Below are 24,663 nucleotides of genomic sequence, written 5' to 3'. Positions count from 1 at the left end.
AATTTCTGCACAGATGAAGTTGCTAAGTGACATGAATTTTGTCACAAAAACCTCACTCTTCTTAATGCTTTATTGATTCTCTGTTTCTGTGACCAATGCAAAGTGTAAAATTGCATGGAATGTTCTTCCTGCACAGTTGAGCTATTAAGCAGAACTAATTCTTTATGGAATGACAACAAGGCATAAGAAAGGCATCTCTTGGATTAGGCAATATAAGGCAATCACTTGGCAAAAGGCTGAAGGGAAAGTGGTCTTGGTAAAGACAAAGCAGTGACACTTTTTTTCCCCCTTGAATTCATAGGAGCCACACAAGTTGAACAGCTTTGAAGCTGGTTAATGTGGCTTACTATGCATGTTTTTTCTGTACCGTTTCCTGCTTGTTTTTGCCAGCAGAGGGGCCAAGAATAATCACTTGATAAATGCATTAGCATGTCGCATACACTTCTGTGACCACACACTGTTGCTGGGAAGACAGATAATTTGAGAAGAAGAAAGTCCCAGTTGGGGATGTCTTTCAAAGTGAGATCAGATTTTACTCCTAAACTAACACAAGTCTGTCTAGATTATGAGAGTGCCATATGGAGACGGAATAGTTTTTAAAAATTTAAGTCGTTTCAATTGAGAAGTTGAGAAAGATGTAATAGGCAAAGTGAATAGTGATTTATCTTCATTTTATCAGCTGTAGAGATAAAGACAAAGAATGTTGGTGGTAATTTTTTGACAATTTAATGATTATCGAAAACTTACTTCCCTGGACTTTTCTTATTGACAACCTGTTCCTATTTATTTTGCTGAGGTGTATGATTTTCCTTGTTTTTAACCTCTTCCTTAAATTCCTGCCAACACAGACTCTTCCTCTTATCACATTTCTACATCTACTTCTGGTGTTCTTCATAATCTGGTCCTGGGAACCCACCCTAGTTGCCTGTCAAGCCCTAGTTACTTCTGATCTCGTTAGGGTGGGCTCCATCAGTCCAGCAGAACATGAGCCAAGGGGTAGCTGAAGAGCGCTGTACTTCAGCCACAAATGAGGACATTAGGAGAAGTGATTGTGAATTCAATATTGTAAATCATTTACTGTAACTATTTTCTCCTCTGCTTTAGAAGAGTAGAAATATCAATGTGGCATAGATGCATGTACAAAAGAGTATGCTTTTATTTTAGCACTCAATAGTGGTAAAAATATTTGTATTTTTGTAGTTTAATCCTGAAGAAGTACTCAAATGTTCAGCAGTCTTGGTCACATATGAATTCCAAGGACCTGCAGCCACTCTAGAAAATCCATTTCTCCCTTGAGATTCCTAGGAGCAGACCAACTGGTTCTAGGACCAAATTCTGAATAATTTCAAATCTGGCCTAGTGGATTCTGTGCTACGTTGAATATTATGAGAATTCCCAAGATAGGTTTAGAATGTCAGGGGACCCTGGAACCGACATGTGTCTGCAGGATATGCTGGATCAGCAGCCTGTAAAAGGTCTGTCCCTGAATTGCAATCCTGTGTGTGCCACTGGCATCAAGAGGCAGAGGGTTAGGCTGGGCTTTTCAGGTGTGTGTGTGTATATATGTGTGTGTTTGCACATGTGTGTGTAATGCTTACTGATACCAACTCTCCTAGCTTCTCAGCAGAGGTATGACTGCTCTTTGACCATTTCCATAGGTAGAAGAATAGGAATAGGAGGGCTCTAGGTTTCTGGCTCCTCCTGTTCCTCTAATAGTTAGAACTGGAACATAGATCCATTTCTAGTTATTAGGATAAATATTTTTGTGTGCACTTTTCATATATAGTGTTATAAAGGTAATTTAAACTTAGTTTCCGCATCTTATGGTTCTTCAGATTATTACTATGTACACATTATACTATATGCTCTAGATGAAGGAGGTGACGACTGAATTGAATCCATACATACTCTAGGACAAATTTTATTTGTGTGTTTATCAGATGTCTGTTGACTGCCTTTTGTATCTGTGGTGCTGTGCCAGAAATAAAAAGATAAAAGACTCTTCTGTGGATGAGAGCAGAAAGTAAAACTGATGAAACAAACAGTGAAGCAAACAAGATACCCTAAGCTTCTGGGAATATTAAAGGGGTCTCTAGTTCTACTTGGGAAAATCAGGACTAACTTTATAAAGAGGTGAAGATAGTCTCTAGGAGTCAGCTTTTTAAATCTCTGTGTGCTGTCTTCCTGCTTAATTTATAAGTTTTCTTCTTTAACACTGGCTAGAAAATTAAATAGAATTTTTTCTGTTTTTTAAAGAAGTATAGCCTTCTTGAAATTTATTTTTAAAGTTTACATATGGTAAATTCTGTCTTTCAAATCTATAGTTCTATGAATTTTAACATATGTGTAGAGTTGTGTAACCATCACTACCATCAGGATACAGAATAGTTTCATCATCCCAAAACAGTCTCTCAGGCTGTACTATATAGTCATAACCCTCTCTCTCCCCTGACTCCTAGCAGCCCATATATTTTGCATTTTCTGGAATACCATATAAATAGTAGAATTATATATTATGTAACCTTCTGTGTCTTGCTTCTTTTACTCAGCATAATGCATTTGAGATTTATTGATCTATATTGTTAAGACGTACATATTTTGTTTTATCAGTAGTTTGCTGCTTTTTGTTGCTGAGTAGTACTTCACTGTATGAATTTAACACAGTTTATTCATTCATTACCTTTGAAGGACATTTAGGTTGTTTCCAGTTTTGGATGATTATGAATAAAGCTTTCCTAAACTGTCTCATACAGACTTGTGTGTGAATGTAAGTTTTTATTTCTATTGAGTAAATATTTAGAGATGAGAATGCAGGGGCTTTTTTGTTTTGTTTTGTTTTGTTTTTGAGATGGAGTCTCACTCTGTCATCCAGGCTGGAGTGCAGTGGCGTGATCTCGGCTCACTGCAACCTCTGCCTCCGGATTCAAGCGATTCTCCTGTCTCAGCCTCCCAAGTAGTTGGGATTACAGGCGCCTGCCACCATGTCCAGCTAATTTTTGTATTTTTAGTAGAGATGGAATTTTACCATCTTGGCCTGGCTGGTCTTGAATTCCTGACCTCGTGATCCACCCGCTTCAGCCTCCCAAAGTGCTGGGATTACAGGCGTGAGCCACCACACCTGGCCGAGAATGCAGGGTCTTATGGCAAGTATGTGTTTGTGAAAAACTGCCACGTTATTTTCCAAAGTGATGGTACTAGTTTGCATCCCACCAACAATGTATCAGAGTTCCAGGTACTCCATATCCTCTCGAGAACTTGGTATTGGCAGTGTTTTGGATTTGAGTCATTCTAACAGATGTGTAGTGACATCTCATTGTGGTTTTAATTTGCATTTCTCTATAAGTATGAGGTAGGATATCCTTTTGTGTTGAGTTGCCATTCATGTATCTTCCTTGTTAAAGTATCTGTTCAACTCATTTGTCCACTTTTTATTGAATCATTTTCTAATTATTAAGTTTTGAGTATTGTGTATACATTCTAGATACAGAACTTTTGTCAGATATGTGATTTTAAAATTTTCTCTCCCAGTCTGTGGGAGAGTCTGTTCTTTCATTCTCTTAACAGTATTTTTCCAAGATGAGGGGTTTATTTTATTTATTTTTAGAGACAGAGTTTCTGTTGCCTAGGCTGGATAGCAGTGGTGCGATCCGGGTTCAGTACAGCCTCGACCTCCCAGGCTTCAGTGATCCTTCTACTCCAGCCTCCCAAGTATCTGGGAGCACAGGCACACACTGCCACACCCAGCTAATTGTTTATTTTTTGTTGAGATGGGGTCTCCCTGTGTTGGCCAGGCTGGTCTCCAACTCTTAGGTTCAAGTGATCCTCCCACCTCTGCCTCCCAAAGTGCTGGAATTACAGGCATGAGCCACCATTGCCAGCCAGAAGGTTATTTTTTCCTTAATTTTGATGAAGTCCAGTTTATCAATCTTTTATGGATTGTGCTTTTTATAAGTCATATATAAAAAGTGTTTGCCTAACCCCAGGACACAAAGATTTTTCTGTTTTCTTCTAAATGTTTTATACTTTTACATTTCACATTTAGGTCTATGACCCAATTTAATTAATTTTTTTGCATAAGGTATAAAGTATAAGTCAAGATTAATTTTTTAAAGATGAATTTTTTCAAATATGGATGTTTGCTTGTTCAAGTACAGTTTGTTGAACAGACTATCCCTTCTCTGTTCCTTTTGCAACTTTATAAAAATCAGTTGACATATTTGTATTGGTTAATTTCTGTACTCTTCTGTACATATACAGACATATACAGAGAGTATATATCTAACCGTTTGCCATTATCATACTTCCTTTATCAATAATTTTTGAAATCATTGTAATTCTTGAAATCAGACAGTGTGAGCCCTTCAATTTTGTTTCATCTTTTTCAAAATTGTTTTGGCTATTCTAGGTCCTTTGCCTTTTCATAAAAACTTTAGAGTAGGTTTTTATTATGCATGTAAGGACAGGGCTGGCCTGGGAAAAATTGCCTGTCTTTAGTTTTCTACCACTTCTTGTTTCCATATATTTTGTGTCCAGCCTTTTTATATCTGGTGAATACTTAATATAATCATGCTAATTCCTGGATGAAGGGTTCTCTGCTTTAGATTTGTCCAAGGCCCTTTAGATCAATGAAAATACAGCTGTCCTTATCCTTTGTCATAGGCATTGTGTCTGCTGGCTAATCTAGTCTCTAAGTCCCAACACATTTCTGTGCTTTATGATACATATATTTATGTACAGATATAAATATGTCATTACCTCCTTATGTGCTAGAACTGAAACGTACAAAATAATGATGCTGAAAATACTTAATATAAGAAAATTTGGACTGATTTTAAGTTATTCGTTGTCTTATTCTAAATCTTCGTTTCCCATTAAGCAAATTGCCATCATAACCAATTGAGTTAGTTTTATTTTGGTGGACATTTAATGATAAGCAGTTATGTATAAAGCACTATGACTTTTAGGTTCATTGAAATCACTGCTAATTTCTTACTCTTGGGCTTTAGGAGACAGATACTAAGTTCATGAAACTTGTTCTTTTGTTGAGTATTCATTGGAAGGGGTGCCAGAAGGTGGAAAGGTGGGGGAAAATACCAAAAACAAAGCCATTAACAGTTAACAGTTCAACAGTTAAGCCCAGGCTTTAGAAAACTTGCCATTGAAAATTATTTTATGAATAGTTTGAACATATCATTGAGTATTAAGATCATCCAAGTTGGGTCATTTTTTAAATGGCTGCAATGGCTGTAACTAGAGAAATAATATCTATTAGCTCCAAAAATCCTATAATATAAAGTTAGGAGGTGGATTGGGGTACACTGAACTGTGATTCTGGGAAGGCTCCTTAGAACTGGAAGGAATGGCAGCAGTTGCTGAGAAGAGCACTACCATTTGTTTTGTTTTGTTTTGTTTTCTAGACTAGTCATGCGCAGTTGTGAGAAGGAGGGGAAGAGCAGAACTAAGTTTTAGCCAATGCCCAAATGAATCTCCCCCACCCCAGCACTCTCTCCCCTCTCCCCATCCCTCTCTGTACTGCTCCTTTTTTTCTATGAGCATGATTCACAAGTCCTGATGACTGCCCTAATTTGAGAGTCAGGCAGTCACAAATTCTGACACTGTTCCACACCTAAACTGCCACATTGTTTTTAAATGAAACTTATGAGCATCATTTCTTCTCTAAAGGTAAAATCCATTCCCAGGAGGCTCCTGAATCCTGCATATAAATACACCTGTGGCTCTTCCTTTCTCCTCTCCATCCTGCCCTACCCCAGAAGAAGTAATGAATGGGGCTGGGCGCGGCAGCTCATGCCTGTAATCCCAGCACTTTGGGAGGCTGAGGCAGGAGGATGGCATGATCTCACAAGTTGGAGACCAGCCTGGGCAATATGGTAAAACCCTGACTCTACCAAAAACACAAAAATTAGCCGGGTGTGGTGGTGTGTGTCTGTGGTCCCAGCTACTGGAAAGGCTGAGACGGGAGGATTGCTGCAGCCCGGGAAGTTGAGGCTGCAGTGAGCCAAGATCACACCACTGCACTCCAGCCTGGGTGACAGAGAGAGACCCTAAGAATGGAGTGGGTGGAGTCATTCAAGGAAAACTAAAGTGACAGAAGAGACCCTGACTGGATATTAGCTTGGCCTGAGATCTAGATGCTACTTTTTAGGACAGGGAAGATAAGTGTATGTTTTCAAGCACTGATGAGGAAACTAGTAATGAGAGAGTGATGCAAAATAATGGGAATAATAAATGGAATAAGGGCGCAGAGCTGGTAGGAGGGATGGGATTAAGAGCATCAGGAGAAGGTTAACCTTGATGCAAGTTGGAATGGTTACTTCTTCTTCCTCAGAACCGGAAGTGAAGGAAGAGAAGCTAGGTGAATAGGGAGAGATTTTGAGGTGGTAAGGAGAAGAATCAATGGTGTTTATGTCCAGCAAGATAATAGAAATAGCTAAAATTTATTGAGTGCTTTAATATTACAGGAAATATATTAAGTACTTTACATGCATTACCTTATGTAATCCATAATAACCCTTTTAAGTCCCTTACTTTACAGAACAAAACATGTTTAGGAAAAGTAAGAAATTCGAGGCTGGGTGCAGTGGCTCACGCCTGTAATCCCTGTACTTTGGGAGGCCGAGGTGAGCAGATCACCTGAGGTCAGGAGTTCGAGACCAGCTTGGCCAACATGGTGAAACGCTGTGTCTTCTAAAAATACAAAGTGGCTGGGTGTGGTGTAGCACCTGTAATCCAGCTACTTGGGAGGCCGAGGCATGAGAATCGCTTGAACCCAGACACAGGTTGCACCACTGCATTCCAGCCTGGCGATAGGGCAAGACTCCATCTCAGACAAACAAACAAACAAACAGAAAAAGAAGTTTGCTTAGGGCTGTACGGTAGAGTGATAACAGCCAAAATCCCTTCTGTTACTTTTCTGAGGGAGATAAGAGGCAAAGTTTTCTAATGTGAGTAGGAGGGAGGTGGTGATGTGGTTTGTTGAGTTCATTCAAGTAAACCTTTATTGAATGCCTGTTGTATGCAGGGCACTGTTCTGGCTGTTAGTAACACAGACTAGTAAGACATGTTCTCTGAACTCAAGGAATTTACAATCTGTGGTAAAAGTGATTGGGGACCTGAATAATTGTAGGGAATGGTTTAAACCAGTTACTAATGAGATTAATAAGAGAGTTCCTGAAAAGCAGTGAGTGGCCCAGTGGTCAGGAGGGACTTGAACAGTTTTGTGTTACCCTCTTTCTGGCCAAATAAATTGAACATGGGGAGTCCCAGATCTAGCATTTGGCAGAGAGCAAAGCGGATGAAATATTAAAGAAGCAACAAATTCTCAGGTATTATTAAAGGTGTGTTTTAAAATATGAATGCACTATAGGAATATACTGGAAAATAGTCTGTAGAAACTTTGCATGTAGGGCACATTTCTTAGAGTCCCTGGTTCCCAACTTTGTTACAAAGTTTCTAGCCTTCGTTTTATTTATACTTATTTAGTCCCATATTTTGATCTAAATATTTTCTTTCAAAAGCAAAATGTATTTCATGGCACTCGGTTGTCAGAGTTGTCAGATTCAAGCAGGATAACATGTTCACTAGAAATTAGGTAATAAACCACTTATAGAATGGCTGTTGTATATTTAGTACAGTTGTACAGAGGAGTTGACACCCAAGATGTAGTGATCACATTTGTCTTGTTGTTACATTATTTTTATTAAGCAGATGATTTTTTCCTGTTAAATAATTTAAGATAACAAATAGCTTCTTGCCTAGTCTTAAGGATATAAGTTTTCCTTCTGTTTGAAACCTGTTCTTTGGTTAACTTTCACTTATTGATAGCATGAAATGATGGGACCAGATCTCTTAGTTTCACTTAATGTTCAGTTGCATGTCATTCTTCAAGTAGGAAGCCTCAAAGTGAATCAGACTTGATAAGGCAAGAAGTTACCACTATGTTTTGATTAGTAAAGCCTAAAGTATACAAACGCATGGTTGATTTGAAAGACCAGTGTCATAAAAATAAGCTTTACGTTAATATATATCAAACTCAATACTGAACTCTGAAATTGTGGGCGCTTGAGAGTTGTGTTAGAAATTTCCCCGTGTTCTTTTTTTAAGAAACAGGATCTCGTCTCACCCAGGCTGGAGTGCAGTGGCATGATAATAGCTCAGTGCAGCTTCTACCTCCCAGGCTCAAGTGATCCTCTCACCTCAGCCTCCCAAATAGCTAGGACCACAGACACAGGCCACCACACCCAACTCATTTTTTTTGTAGAAGTGGGATCTCCCTGTGTTCCCCAGGCTGGTCTCAAACTCCTCAAATGAACTTCCCACCTCGGCCCCCAAAAGCGTAGGGATTACAGGTGTGAACCACCGTGTCCAGCCTCCCTGTGTTGTGTTTTGTTTTGAGATGGGGTCTCACACTGTCACCAAGGTTGGAGTGCAGTGGTGCAATCTCGGCTCACTGCAACCTCTGCCTCCCAGGCTTAAGTGATCCTCCTGCCTCAGCCTCCAGAGTAGCTGAGACTACAGGTATGAACCACCATGCCTGGCTAATTTTTTGTATTTTTGGTAGAAAAAGGTTTCACTGTGTTGCCTAGGCAACTCCTGAGCTCAAGTGATCTGCCTGTCTCATCCTCTCAAAGTGCTGGGATTATAGGCATGAGCCGCTGCGCCCAGCCCTCCCTGTGTTCTTGATGAGCTACTTATAGATTTCCCAGAGCTACTAATTGGTGACTTAGAGATGTGGAAACAGCACTGAGGCGTCTGGAACGTGCTTCTGCCCACGTTGCCCTGCCATTTAGGATTCCCCAAGGAGGGAGTGTGGCAGCAGTGACTGGTGCAGTCGATGAGGCCTTGGGATCCCCTGGCTGAACTGCAGTGTTAGGACCACCGTTTAAAACCCTGCGTTAGGATTCTGACCTCATTATTTTATGTTTAAATAGTATTTTCTCTGCAGTTTTAAAAAGAATGTGATGTTTTTCTTACATTAGGAAATTATAGTGGACGTATTTTAAATTGTTAGATGGTATGTAATTTCAGACTGCATTCATCATTTTTATTTGGTTTTAAAATCATGTATTAAGCATTTTATTCACTGCAACCTTTTAGAAGCATGCATAGCATGTTACTTAAATATTTATTAAATTAGTAGTCATACATTTCCAGTGTAGAGTCATGTAAGTGTTGCTTTCTAGTCAAATAAAAGTTTGGAAAACATTTTCATCTTGGCATTTTTAATGTTTTTTTTTTCTGACTATAAATCATAGAAGCAAATGATTAAATAGACAGGTGAAGAGGAGGAAGTTGCAAATAAAATAGGCACTTACATTTATTGTGTTTGCAAGGTTGTTTTTGAGGACAGCGCATGTTTCTCAAGACCTTGTTTCTTGCCTATTTTATAGAGCTCTGGCCTCTTAACAGCACAGCTTTAATGACTTCTTGTGGGGCTCTTGGTTTATGTTAGCACTGACTGTGGAGGGAAGAGAGAGGTCAGGCTTCACAAGGAGGCTGTAGACTTGTAAAATCATACCTAACTGGCAGAAACAAAGTCTGTGGAAGGAAGTAAGCTGAGATTTGCATAGGACATGAGGTGTTTTGCCATTTAAATACATGCAAAATATTTTGATAATACTGAAAATAGTTTACAGACTAAAGTTTTAAAAGGCTCTAACATATATTGTGAAAGACATAGTCATTTACTCAGTTTAATGCCTCACTTAAAAAAGTCGAAATTGAAAAAGCAAATACTTGCTAGGAAACAACATTTAAAACTATCATGATATAGATGTTTTATATTTGCATGCTTTTCTAAAGTTTCTAAGTTTTGATATAAAATATATAATTTGTCTTTTTAATTGCACAGAGGTTTTATTCAAGTTTTTTCTTGTAATTTCCAGGTTTAGGGCACTGGTTAGCAAGAGAATCAAGCATCCATTGATCATAAGTGATGTTTACTGAAAGAGTGAAAAGTTAAAAGAACTAAAAAGACAGATAAAAATTAAGAGTAAGGGATTTTATCAAGCAGTGGAGTAACAGTAGAAAATTTATGCATTCATACTTTCACTGCAATCTGTGCCCCATCGCAGCATATATACTTTATAAAAAGAACACTAATTTTCCTAATTAAATACTTTTATAGGAAAAAATGTAAGTAAAGTAAAAAATAAAATAAAAATCACCATACATAATCCTACCACTGGAGATCTGAACTTAGTTACCTATCTCTTTTTAATTTATCTCCCATTATTTCATCATTGAAGTAGTGGATTTTATCTCCTTCAAATAATTTATCTCTGCACATTCAAAATGGAAAAATTACTTTTGTTTCTCTGTAGTTTATATACCTTTATGCAAAAGCTACCTAAGTTTGGCTTAGTAGAAAATAACAGAAAAAAAATAAATTTTAGAATACCTTTGCCTTTATTCAGGCTTTAAAGCTTATTTTTATTGCGTGTAAGGATCACTGGCATCCTTTGTTTGACCTTCTTTGAGTCATTCTTCTGAAAGTAAAACCAGTGTATTCATAGTAAGGCGTTCTATCACTATTCCCGAGCCTGCACCACTGCTAGGAGTTTACTAGGTAACAAGCAGTGCCTGGGTACACATATGTATATGTATATATAATTTAATGTTATTCTTACAATGTGCTTAGAAAGTATTTTTAATATCCCCTTTTACTGAGGGATACTGAGGCTTGAGATTGAGTAACATCTCCAGGACGCACAGCTCATTAATGCAAAACTGATTCTAACTCAGATGTATGGATTTTAATATCTGTGCTCTTACCTGCAAGGCTATGCCGGTGTACCACCTCCCTATATACACATAAATTATGCTGGTCTGTACTGGCTTTTATTCCTGGTTTTCTTTATACCAGCTAAGGCCAAAATTTCCCTTAGTCTTTTTTTTTTTTTCTGAGGCGGAGTTTCACTCTTGTTGCCCAGGCTGGAGAGCAATGGTGCGATCTCAGCTCACTGCAACCTCTGCCTTCTGGGTTCAAGCAATTCTCCTGCCTCAGCCTCCCAAGTAGCTGGGATTGCAGGCATGCGCTGCCATGCCCGGCTAATTTTGTGTTTTTAATAGAGGCAGGGTTTCTCCTTGTTGGTCAGGCCAGTCCCGACCACCCAATCTCAGGTGATCTTGCACACCTCGGCCTCCCAAAGTGTTGGGATTATAGGCGTGAGCCACCGCACCATGCCACTTAGTCTTTTAAAAAAATATCCTTGGCTGGGCGTGGTGGCTCACGCCTGTAATCCCAGCACTTTGGGAGGCCAAGGCAGTGGATCACTTGAAGCCAGGAGTTCAAGACCAGCCTGGTCAACATGGTGAAACCCCGTCTCTACTGAAAATACAAAAAAAAAAAATTAGCTGGCCGTGGTGGCATCTGCCTGTAGTTCCAGCTACTGGGGAGGCTGAAGCAGGAGAATTGCTTGAACCCGGGAAGCAGAGGTTGCAGTGAGCTGAGATCATACCACTGCACTCCAGCCTGGGCAACAAAGTGAGCCTCCATCTCAAAATAAAAAAAGAGATTGTATTAAAATTGGAAAAACAGTAAACACTGTTTTTTTAGGCTGCTATTATAGAAACTCAAAGATGTCTTTCTATAAATCTTAATGATAGCCTTACGTATGAGCCATTAGTCAAAAAATCAAGACTTATTGTAGAACAGCTGTAAATCAAAAATTAAAAAAAAAACACTTAAATCAAGATGAATAGATATTTTAAGTTGTTTCTGTTATTAGTCCATGGCCTAATTTTACAGTTTCCCAGTTTGCCTTAACATGTCTAGTGTCTTCTCATTCTGATCAAATGAGAGTTTGGAATGGTTATTCACCAGACCATCTGATCTCTCTTCCTACGTTCTGATCCAGGCAACATTGTATCCCCCAACCTTTACAGGCCAGAAACCTCAGAACTATATGGATCCTTTCCTTGGTCTCCCCTGAACACCTCTGAGCCAAATGATGTTTGGTGTACAGTGTCTCTTTTGTGTGCCCTCTCTTTGTTCCTGTTACTTCTGCCATCATTCAAACCCATAGCAGATCTCTCTTCTGCTGTTCTGATAGTCTCTTAACTAATTAGTCTCTCTACCTCTAAACTCTCTCCCTCTAAGTACTTGGCTTTTTGATGGTCAACATGTTTGTGGGCTTAGAACCAGGAAAATAACAACAAAGGAAAAACTGATATTCCTGTTAGGTAAACTGTTTTTAAAAAAGAGATTTGTTTTTTAAAAAATGTTTGACTACTAAATTTTAGCCTGAGGTAGTATAACTCAGTTTACGTACTTTCCTATCTTTTTCTTATTTTTATTTTTTATTTTTTTTGAGGCAAGGTCTCATTCTGTTGCCCAGGCTGGAGTGCAGTGGTGTGATCGTGGCTCACTGCAGACTCAACCTCCTGGGCTCAAGCAATTCTCCCACCTCAGCTGCCTGAGTAGCTGGGACTGCAGGCTCGCACCACCACACTAGGCTAATTTTTAAAACTTTTTTTTGTAGAGACTGGGTCTCGCCCTATTGCCCAGGCTGGTCACTTTCTTATCTTTAATAGGCTCCTAGAAGTAGACATACTTTTGAGATGAGAGCCATAGTTTTAAAATTCCAGTACACAGAGTTTTAAAGGTGTTTTTCTGTTTTGGAAATGTAGAAATTTAACACATATTCTTTTTTTTTTGAGATGGAGTCTTGCTCTGTTGCCCAGGCTAGAGTACAGTGGCACGATCTCGGCTCACTGCAACCTCCACCTCCCGGGTTCAGGTGATTCTTCTGCCTCAGCCTCCTGAGTAGCTGGGACTACAGGCGTATGCCATGATGCCCGGCTAATTTTTGTGTTTTTAGTAGAGACAGGGTTTCACCATGTTGGTCAGGATGGTTTTGATTTCCTGACCTTGTGATCCACCCTCCTTGGCCTCCCAAAGTGCTAGCATTGCAGGCGTGAGCCACCGTGCCCAGCCTTAGCACATATTCTTACCCAGCTAGAAAGCCAATGCATTTCACCTTATACTGAGCAGCAGAATTGCTTAGGAGTAGAACCTATACTTTTTTTTTTTTTTTTTTTTGAGACAGAGTTTTACTCTTGTTTCCCAGGCTGGAGTACAGTGGTGCGATCTCGGCTCACTGCAACCTCCGCCTCCCAGGTTCAAGCAATTCTCCTGCCTCAGCCTCCTGAGTAGCTGGGATTACAGGCACCTGCCACCACACCCAGCTAATTTTTTGTATTTTTAGTAGAGATGAGGTTTCATCACGTTGGCCAGGTTGGTCTCGAACTCCTGACCTCAGGTGATCCACCCGCCTCGACCTCCCGAAGTGCAGGGATTACAGGTGTGAGCCACCGCGCCCGGCCTAGAACCTGTAATTTGTATCTTCTACAGAAAGTTTGGGGAACTCAGACTTTTACTCATAAGGGTCTTGGAAGTTGACTACCTGGATTCAGATCCCAATATCACCACTTACTAGCTGCAAAACTTTGGGAAAGTTGCTTAATTTCCCTGTCCAGTTTCCTTAACTGAAAATTGGGTGAGTAATAGTTTTGAGAACTAAATAAGCTAGAATATGTAATGTACTCAGTGCAGCACCTGGCAATAAAATGTATGTTAAGCTATTGTTATTTCTGTCTTTATTAAATTGCTTCAAACCTCTGTTATTTGCTTTTATAATTTAGGTTGATTATTCCTTGTCTGAAATGCTTGGAACCAGAAGTGTTTCAGATTTCACATTTTTTTTAAATTGTGTAATATTTGCATTACGCCAGTTGAGCATCCCAAATCCAAAAGTCTGAAATGTTCCAATGAGTATTTCCTTTGAGCATCATGTCAGTGCTAAAAAAGTTCCAGATTTGGAGCATTTTGGATTTTTGAATTTGGGATTCTCTGTACTTCTGCGATGCTCAGCTTTTGGGGGTGCTCTGTCCTTTTTCTTCATAGCATTTATGACAGTTTGAATTTATTACACTTGGATAGTAATTTAATTAAATGCTTTTCTCCACCATTAACAAAGTTCCCTGAGAATAAAACCTCTGTTAGTTTTGTTCATCATTAGATCCTTGGCGCCTAGAATATACTAGACACTGAATATATATTCATTGAATGAATTAATAAATTTAGAAGAGATTACTTTAAAAGTTTCCTAAAAGTGATTGAAATTGTTTTCTAAATTGGGAAGAAAATCTGGTCCATTATTTTATAAAGAATTTTATGACTCAGAGCCTATCAGCATGGTTAACCACAAACTAAATGAATGGTGTTATTGTAAGAACAATGGGATCGATATTAATATGTGATTCATGGAAATTAACTCTGTGTCAGTTATACTGTATATCTTTAATAGCAGAGATATTGTTTTTATATAACTATTTAAGATTGGTTGTTTAAATACTATTGCATGTTGCCATAAAAAGTTTGGTTTTGAAATAATTGATGCCTGACTACTTCTCTTTTTTTTTTCTTTTTGAGACGGAGTCTCGCTCTGTCACCCACGCTGGAGTGTAGTGGTTTGATCTCGGCTCACTGCAAGCTCCACCTCCTGAGTTCACACCCATTCTCCTGCCTCAGCCTTCCCAGCAGCTGGGACTACAGGTGCACGCCATGCCTGGCTAATTTTTTTGTATTTTTAATAGAGATGGGGTTTCACCGTGTTAGCCAGGATGGTCTCGATCTCCTGACCTCGTGATCCACCAGCCTTGGCCTCCCAAAGTGCTGGGATTACAGATGTGAGCCACCGCGCCTGGCCTTTTTTTTTTTTTTTAATTTAAGTTCTGGTGTACATGTGCACAACATGTAGGTTTGTTACATAGGTATACATGTGCCTATGTTGGTTTTGCTGCACCCATCAACTCGTAATTTACGTTAGGTATTTCTCCTAATGCTATCCCTCCCCCAGACCCCCTCCCCTTTTTCTTTTTTTTGCAAAAGCTCACTAGCAAGTCTGTTTGTTGGGACTACACCCAGTTAAAAAGAGTTAAAATATATATTTGGCATAAAGGAAGATTTTTTTTTCTTTTGCTATGGCAAGGAGATATGCATTCATTTTTTTCCAGTAATTAGGCTAAGCAGTTTAAATATTTAGAAGGATAGATGCTAAGACATGATGCTTTTTGACAGCATTTACAATTAGAATCACATTTTTGTGAGATTATTTCTTTGTTGGTTTTAGAAGTAGTGGATTAACCTATAGAAGCCTTTGAATGGATAGATGAAAGCTGCTTGAGTCTAATGCATCTTATCAAACACTGGTGTTTGTCTGGAGTGTTTTGAAGAGGGGAAGGGAAGAATGAAAGCAGAGACAAGAGGCTGATAGTGGTTCAGGTGAGAGATGTTGGGACTGGAACAGAAGGGAATGGATTTGACACGTGTTTAGGAGTTAAAATCAGTGGGAACAGGTGATTGAGAATACAGAAAGAGTAAGCAGTCTCTAGCTTAGGTGAGTAATTTGACAGTGGTGTGACAAAGATGAAGCAGAGATACAGCCTTGGAAGAAGGAAGATCACTTCATTTTGGACACAATGAGTTTGGAGTGCCTTTGTTTTGTTTTGTTTTGTTTCTTTTTTTGAGATGGAGTCTCGCTCTGTCACCAGGCAGGAGTGCAGTGGCACGATCTCAGCTCACTGCAACCTCTGCCTCTCGGGTTCAAGTGATTCTCCTGCCTCAGCCTCCCTAGTAGCTGGGACTACAGGCACGCACCACAACGCCCAGCTAATTTTTGTATTTTTAGTAGAGACACGGTTTCACCATGTTGGCCAGGATGGTCTGGATCTCTTGACTTTGTGATCTGCCTGCCTTGGCCTCCCAAAGTGCTGGGATTACAGGCATGAGCCACTGCGGCGGCCTGGAGTGCCTTTCATAAACTCCAGGCGAAGATGTCCAGTGCACAGTTAGAGCCATGAGTACGAAGGTCTGAGGATGGTGATCTAAGCTGGAAGAGGTATTTAGGGGAATCAGCACAAACAGCTGGCTGTGGTTGAAAACTGAAAGAGGATATAATCACCAAAGAAGACCATGGAGAGAGAAAAGAACAGAGACTCTCTGGAAGGAAGGGCAGAAGAGGAGGGAGAGCGAGCCCTTGAAAAGGGCGACAAGAAGGAGGAGCCAGAGAAATAAAAGGAGAACAAGGAGCATGTAGTAACATAGACCCTGTTTCCATAAAATAATAGGGAAGAAGGCAGATTAGATGTTTGAGGCATGGAGTCAGAAAGGAAGAAGGGGAGACAGCCAGTATAATACTCTTTAGAGAAGTTTCGATCCCATGGGGAGGAGAACAGATAGCTGCTAGATGGATATGTAACGTGATGTAAAGACATGTTTAGAGTTTTCTTCCTTTTGTTTTTTGAGGTTGGGAGAGAGTAGAACACTTTTATTTGTGGAGGGAAAGGAGCTGGGAGAAGAGTTTGAATATGCAGGGGAGAGAGAGATCCCAGAGCGGAGGGAAGAGATTGGGATTGGTGTCCAGATGGAGGGATTACAAACAGAAAGGAGGGAATTTACTTTCATTGTTGATTCATGGTTGCCTCTTTCTTTCAGTCTCAGAGGTAACCGATGAAAGTCCTAAGCAGTATCTGGCTTGGTATTTTCTCCACGAAACTATTTTGCCAGTGGATTGAATTTTCAAAAGATATCAAAAAGTTAGATATTTTAAATATAAAGGTGTTTGTGAGGATTAAAAAATATGTACCTTTATACTTGCGTTCAAACCTTGCTGAAAACCAGAGTTCTCAAGGGTAAACCTATTTATGTTTCAGTTCTCAGAATTTTATGACTCCAGAGTTCCAGCCCATTAGGCCTAAAGTACAAGGTTAGCTCAATTGTTATAATAAAAAAATCTTAGGGATTTCATAGATTTATCCATTTGAGAAAAAAAGGGGAACTGCTTAAAGAAAAGGCAATGGTGCCCAGGCATATTGTTTGATTGGTTAGATTCAGAGTGAAAAAACAACACTCAGTTGCCTATGTGGCTGGCAGGAAATAATTCAAGGCAGCAGAGTGATCATTTTTATTCTCAATAATCACATTTATAAGAAGTTTTCACTCTATTGGCTTGTTTAATCTTTATAAAAATCCTTTGGTATGGGAGGGATAGATTTTTGTCTCTAAAAAAAATGCCAGTAAAATATTGGGCATTGTTTGGAATTGTAGCAAACACAAAAATAATAAAAAGCACTATTTTCTTCTCACCCCGTCTTGGTATTTGTACCCAAGAAACTCCTTACAATTCTAGTTATTGTGCTTAAAGACCTAATAGAATTGGAGAAAATTCAAAATAATACTAGTTCAATTCAGAAAGTCGATTTTTTTTTAGTGCCAAATCTGCACCATTTACTGTCTTACAGTATCCTGCAAAGAACATGACCCACTGCTGCCCCTCAGTGAGCTTATAATGTAGAAGGGGAAGAAGACTTGTAAATAAGTGATTATAATGTGAGATAAAGGCAGCAGTGAAGGTCTGCAGTGTGCAGAGGTAGCAGAGAAAAAGGTCGGAAACCACTTCACAAAGGATGGGATAAGTGAACCAGGCTTTAAAGAATGACAGGATTTCATCAGGTGGACAAAGGGACCAATGTTATTAGCAAGAGAAGGAAATGTTCACATAAACCTTAGAAGTGTGAAATATCATGGTGTATTTCGTGAATTATAAGTAGCTCAGTGTTAGTGAAACATCATTGTAAGTGGTTGAATATGAGGCTAGAGTTTTACAGGGAATAATTAATTCATCAGTAACACAGATTCATGGTTTATGATAATCACTTTGGAGGGTGATGTTGCTGGCAGGGGAGATACCAGCTAAGAGGCTCCAGCAAGACATCTAGACAGGATATGATAAGGGCCTGAATTGAACAGAGGACTGTTAGGGATGAAGAGAAGTCAGATATGAGAGAGGAATAAATGAGATAAAACATCTTGAATTGAATACTTAACTCATTGTGGGGTCATGGAAGAAGAAATTGTTAAAGTGGGCAGGCCTGGGGGAGCTTCTGTTTTATAAAAAAAAAACAAAAAAAAAAACAAAACAAAAAACTAAATAAGGTATTTCGGTCTGGAGAAGTAGAGGCTGAGAAATAATAACATAAAATTCCCATTTTGAAGTCTGTCAATTGAATATGGACTGGATTATCAGTGACAACTAGAACTAATGGTCACCCCTCACACATGGAAAAGGTAAATATGGGATTGACAAGAGTGCTTTGTATTTCATAAAGCAAGCATTATATTTATGGAAATGTAGGTCCTAATTCCCCGCAAGATAAATGTATTCAACATAGTTTAAGTTAATTATAAAAAGACAAGCTTACCTGATTATTGAGAAATCAGGTTGTTCTGCCTGAATGTGAAGCTGATATTTTAAAGGTGAATCTAGCCATCTGTTTCCTAATTCTTTAGTAGATAAACAGCAGGGGATGGTCCATAGGTTTAGATCCAAAATTAAAATGTTTGCAGATAAACATCCTAGCAAGTGATTACAGAAGCAATGAAAAGTAGCTCAATGTTAGTGAAACACCATTGTAAGTGGTTGAATATGGGGCTTGAGTTTTACAGGGACTAATTAATTGATCAGCAACGTAGATTCATGGTATCGATTTTTAGAGTTTGATATTCTAAGAGTGGTTCTCCAACTGAAAAGTCTCACTCTTTATACTCTTAAAACTCAAATAACTTTTATTTATGTAGCTTACATCTATTGACACTATTAGAAATTAAAACTGAGAAAAATATTCATTAATTCATTTTAGAATGAAAACATTTATGCACCACATATTAATATAACTATTTTCCAGAGGAAAAAATTAGCCAGAGGAGCAGAATTGCTTTACATTTGTGCATATCTCTTTAGTTAGCTTAATAGAAAGCTGGGTTCTCATATGTGTCTGCCTCAACATTTGGTCTGTTGCAATACCATGCATTACATAACTCCTGGAAAACACTGTGTATTCAAGAGGAAAGAGAGTGAAAGTTATTATGCAAATGATTCTGACTTTGAGGATCCACCCACAACAGCAGTTTGAAACAGATTTTTGTTTCATACACAAATAAGGTATTTACCCCCACTCCACCCTTTTGGGAAGTCCATCCTCCTAAGAATATTTTCACCATTATTTGCTGGCCTTCTATGACCTTTTACCCTTTTCAGCCTAATGAAGCATAAGTTCATGTAGCTCTATTAACTCTATTCTTCTTCATAACTTCTCATTTTATTTGTAAATAATGAAGTTCAAACAAATTTTTCTTTGAACTGGAATCTGGGGAGGGGAGGAGTAAGACTGTAGTTGTGGATCTTTCTTTGTATCTTGGAAGACTTAGTAGAGGAAAGGGAAACCTGGAATTTACACTCCTTCAAAATGTGATCATGGACACTGAAGACCACTTCCTGGAGGCCTGCCTAGAGTTGCAAAGAGTAATTATCTCTAGAAAATACCAACACTTCAAGATTGATCTCTGCTTTGGAAATAGATGAGCCTAAAAATTGTCTCTTGAGTTTCTCTACCTTTTGTTTCAGATGCACCCTTGGGCTTCTCTCTTTCCTTTCTCATCCTGCTCCATCAATACCAGCTTCATCTGATTCCAGATACAGAGTGATATGTCTGTGGCATAAGAGCCAAGTTTTTGTTTTCTTTAAGATATCGCTAGTCTCTCCCCATTCCCACTGCCACCACCCAGTTCTGTAATCCCTATTTAATAGCCTGTTGGACTTTTGACTTGAGACTCCTTTTTTCTGTCCATCCTGATTAGTTTTCCCCACACATTGCTAATATCAGGACATGCCTTTGCTCAGAAATCTTCAGTGATGCCTTAATTTGTACCATGATATAAATCTGTTTTACCTGTATTCTCCTTCAGCTTTCCCATAAACTCTTAATCTGAAATATTTTGCAGTAGTTCTGGCTGTTTCCTCACAATCCTATGAATGCAAGCTTTGCATTTCTTACCTCTGTGCTTGTCTTCATGTTATTCTTTTCACTTGAAATGTTCTGTTCTTTCCCACCACCACCACCCCCATCTAAATCCAGTGGATTCTTCAAAAGCTAATTCAAAACCAGTTCCTGTAAATGGTTTTTACCTGATTAGTTTGAATTTGTTTCCCTCTCCTCTGATATACAATAGTATTTGAAGTTTGTACCACACAGTTTACTATGTAATTATATACCATTGTTTATTTTTGTTTCATATGTTAACTTTTTATCTCCAAATAGATGATAAGTTTCTTGCGAACCTATTTAGAATTTAATTCTGGGAAAGACCAGACTCCGTAAATTGGGCAACTGCCCAGTGTTTTCTCCAGAATTATTCACTAAATTATCTTCATGCTGGTTAAGTTAGGTTGGTCTTATATCCAAGCAAGGGTTCAAGTCCAATAAGTAATATCTAGTGTAATGTTACTTCTAAGTGTTATTTTCATGCACTTATTCTGAATTTCTCAAACTTTATCTTATAGCTATTTCTGCGTTTGAAGTTCAGCCAATTTCCACTGAGGTCCACGAAGGTGGAGTTGCTCGATTTGCATGCAAGATTTCATCCTACCCTCCTGCAGTCATAACATGGGAGTTCAATCGGACAGCTCTACCTATGACTATGGACAGGTAGATGTAGATTTTGTCTTTGGAGATGATATGGGAGTAATGAAGACTTCATATGAGATTATATAGGGAGAAACACCATTATAGGCCTCATTTTTATTTAGGGCAGTAATAACTGATTGCTTAAGACATTTCAAACTTAGCCAAAGAATTAGATTATCAGTCTCTGGCACATGGGGCATGGTTCCTGGTTTAGATCAGAATTTAAATAGATTATCCTACTGCCTTGATCCTTTCCTCAATCATCTGTTCTAACCATGACTATCTGGACTGCAGCCCAGGGTTTTAGGAAACCAAATTATACTCTCATTGCTAGGAAGGGCAGTGTTGGTGTAAGGGTCTTTCATGTATGCCCTGATAGCTGCCCACTCCTGTCTCTGCCTTCCACTTCTCAACCCCCTCTTTACTACAAATGCACACACGAGCACACATGCACACATCTAGTGTTCTGCGGGTGGTTGGGATTTAAAAATCAAGAACTTGATAGCAACTCCAAAAAGTTTGATTCCTGCCCTGCTCCTGAGTTGGCAGACATTTGCTAACATGGTAAAGTACTAAGATGGAATAAGTTATTCATGCAAGTGCTTTATTTAAAAAAAAAGCATATCTGCATATGTCTTGGACAATATATGGATATTAATAGGTAAAAAATCAGGAATTTGAAAAAAATTATACTAAACTCTGGGCCACCAGTTAGCTAAATCTATGCTAGAATGTCAAATGAGACTCTGTAAAATTCGACTGATAGATTGCACAAACCATATTATGCTGGATTGTTTATGTTTTAGAGAGCTTTAGTGACCCAAATGAAAAAAATAGAATCAAGCTAATATTTTAAAAGGTCTTTAAAGTATTGCTTCTAGCACTGTAAAAAGATTGAGTGTATTCCTATCACAGAATATGTTAAATAAAATATAAAATCTAAGCCCGGCACGGTAGCTCACGCCTGTAATTCCAGCACTTTGGGAGGCCGAGGCGGGCAGATCACTTGAGGTCAGAAATTCAAGACCAGCCTGGTCATCATGGTGAAACCCTGTCTCTACTAAAAATACAAAAATCAGCCGGGCATGGTGGCGCACCTGTAATCCCAGCTATTTGGTAGGCTGAGGCAGGAGAATCGCTTGAATCCTGGAGACAGATGTTCCAGTGAGCTGAGATCATGCCATTGCACTCCAGCCAGGGCAACAAGAGCAAAACTCCATCTCAAAAATAAATAAATAAATAAATAAAATATGAAATCTACTACAAAAAGTTTAGTTATCTTTCTCTCATAACAGGATAACTGCCCTACCAACAGGAGTATTGCAGATCTATGATGTCAGCCAAAGGGATTCTGGAAATTATCGTTGTATTGCTGCCACTGTAGCCCACCGACGTAAAAGTATGGAGGCCTCGCTAACTGTGATTCCAGGTACCACGCAGAGTGGTTTTTTCCATTTTTATGACATTTTATTGGCACAGTTGTTACTTTTTCTCCTCTGCTGTAATAATGTGCCATAAAGTAGAATTTCCTTTAAATTATTATAATCTATTTGGAAAATGGTCATTTTTAGTTATTAAGCAACTCTTCTTTCATAGGCCAGTTTTCTATGTTATGTCAACGTCTTTAAGAAATATTCAGTCTTAAGAAAGATTAACAAATATTCAGTCTTTGGTATTCTATTCAATACCAAAATTCACTGATGCTCAGGTCCCTTATAGAAAATGGCATGTTATTTTCATTCACCTATGCACACCCTCCTGTATACTTTAAATCATCTCTAGATTACTTATAATACCTAATAATGTAAATTCTGTATAAATCATCATTATACTGTATTTTAAAATTTGTGTATTTTTATTTTTTATTTTTTAAAAAAGTGTTTTCAACCTGCAGTTGGTTGAATTTACAGATGTGAAACTCGCAGATACAGAGGGCTGGCTATATTTCACTTTTGTTTTTAAAAGTGTAAAATACAGAAAGCACAGAAAAGAGAATAACAGTCATCCATTTCTACCAGAATTGTCTATTGTGGAAAAAGATATGTTTGTTTCTAGTCATATTCTTTTGCTTGTCGTTTAAAGAAATACCATGATTTGCATTTGTAAAAATGATATATGCATTTTATAAAAAGTAATGTTTATGAAAATAGAAAACATAAAGCTTCTATATTAAACAATTTTTTAAAACACAAAAATAAAAGTTAAAAAATATCCTCAGTCTCAATGCAAAAATTATCATTGTTAATATTAAGCAAGCATAATTTTATATATTTTGCCATACATTAATATAGGTAGAAGGGAAACTAGAGAGGTGCATATAAAGAAATAGATATTTCATTAAAATGCAATAGATGATAGTTTTTATTTTAAAGCTTAAGTTTGTTTAAATGTAGTGGAAGAAAACCTGGACTGAAGACATTGTTGAACTTCACATAAATGTTTATTTTTCACAAGAGATACTGGTTTCTAACAGATCCTTTAAGGCTGAAAAAAGAAGAAATTTTGAAAAACATTAAGAGGCTGAAGTTATGTATTTAATGCTATGCTTTAATTTTAGGTAAATTAAATAAATTATAGATAATTAAATTATATAAATAAATGAATGCTTGAACCTCAATTAAAAGTAATGATACAGAAAATAACCTGAATGTCCATCAACTGATGAATGGATAAATAAAATGTGTTCTATCTATACAATGATATATATTGCTCAATATAAAGGAATGAAGTACTTATACATGTAACAACATGGGTGAACCTTGAAAACATTATGCTAACTGAAAAGAAGCCATTCACAAAAGACCACATAATATATGGTTCCATTTATATGAAATGTCTAGAATAGGCAAATCCAGAGAGACTGAAAGTAGATTAGTGGTTACTAGGCTGTGGAGAGAAGAAGAGATTGGGAGTGACTGCTAATGGGTTTGGGATTGTTTTGGAGAGTGATAAAAATGTTCTAAAATTAATTGTAGTAATAGTTGTACAACTCTGAAAACTCTAAAAACCACTGAATTATATACTTCAGATGGGTGAATTGTATGGTATGTGAGTTATATCTCAATAAAGTTGTTTTAAAAAAAGAAAAGTGAGTGATAAGAATAAATGTCTTACTAATTTCACTTATTATATCTTATTTATAAGTTATTTTTATATTCTGTCTTTTCCTCCCCAAAGCTAAGGAGTCTAAATCCTTCCACACACCAACAATTATAGCAGGTCCACAGAACATAACAACGTCTCTTCATCAGACTGTAGTTTTGGAATGCATGGCCACAGGAAATCCCAAACCAATCATTTCTTGGAGCCGCCTTGGTAAGTCTTCTCAGGAAAAACAAACAAACAAAAAAAGTCTTTTCCTTAAATTTTGTTCATTCTAATGAAATTTATAAAATGTTTATTTTATATACAAAAACACAGATTTGGCTATTGAATGTCTTAATTTTTTGGCATTTCAGTGTGTAGAGAAAAGGTCTTAACATGGAGAATTTTATACTTAATTTTATACTTCTCATGATTGATTGCTTGGATAGTGGTCTTTTGACATAATTTCAGATTATCTGTTACATTGTTTTAACTGAAGTATTCTCTTTGAAATAGATCACAAATCCATTGATGTCTTTAATACTCGGGTACTTGGAAATGGTAATCTTATGATATCTGATGTCAGGCTACAACATGCTGGAGTATATGTTTGTCGGGCCACTACCCCTGGCACACGCAACTTTACAGTTGCTATGGCAACTTTAACTGTATTAGGTATGTTCCTTTCATTCTGCAATCAGGGGAATCTTACATTTTAACATTTGCTGTTTTATCTCATTCATAGCTTACTTCTATCTTTCTTGAGCTTTGTAGCATTGATATGAAGTATTGTAATCAAATGATGAATTTCAGGAAAAAACAAATATTTATGTTAAAATATAACTGAAGAATCATTCTGAGGTCACCATTCTGTTTACGTGCCTACCATTATGTTCCTTCTTATTTAGGCTTCCCTTCTATCTCCATCACACCTACACACATATCCGTGTACCTATTTGCCAATTTAAAAATTTAATCTCTTGATTATTGCCACTTGTACTGCATTCACAAGTGGCTATATATTGTTCTTAGTTA

The 24,663-nt window shown here is 37.9% G+C and overlaps 1 protein-coding gene across 1 annotated transcript in view; it reads left to right on the top strand.

Moving 5' to 3' along the window:
- The window catches only part of PRTG (protogenin), a 131,344-nt gene that overhangs the window by 39,230 nt on the left and 67,451 nt on the right, over positions 1-24,663 (top strand). Inside the window, exons 3-6 of the mRNA XM_054451972.2 lie at positions 20,421-20,565; positions 21,840-21,973; positions 23,722-23,859; positions 24,145-24,303. Of these exons, the coding sequence (XP_054307947.1) occupies positions 20,421-20,565; positions 21,840-21,973; positions 23,722-23,859; positions 24,145-24,303 (576 nt within the window). The remainder of the gene's footprint in view (positions 1-20,420; positions 20,566-21,839; positions 21,974-23,721; positions 23,860-24,144; positions 24,304-24,663) is intronic.

Source organism: Pongo pygmaeus, chromosome 16, assembly GCF_028885625.2.
Source record: "Pongo pygmaeus isolate AG05252 chromosome 16, NHGRI_mPonPyg2-v2.0_pri, whole genome shotgun sequence".
Classification (NCBI taxonomy): Eukaryota; Metazoa; Chordata; class Mammalia; order Primates; family Hominidae; genus Pongo; species Pongo pygmaeus.
This window is presented reverse-complemented; position numbering and strand designations above follow the sequence as displayed.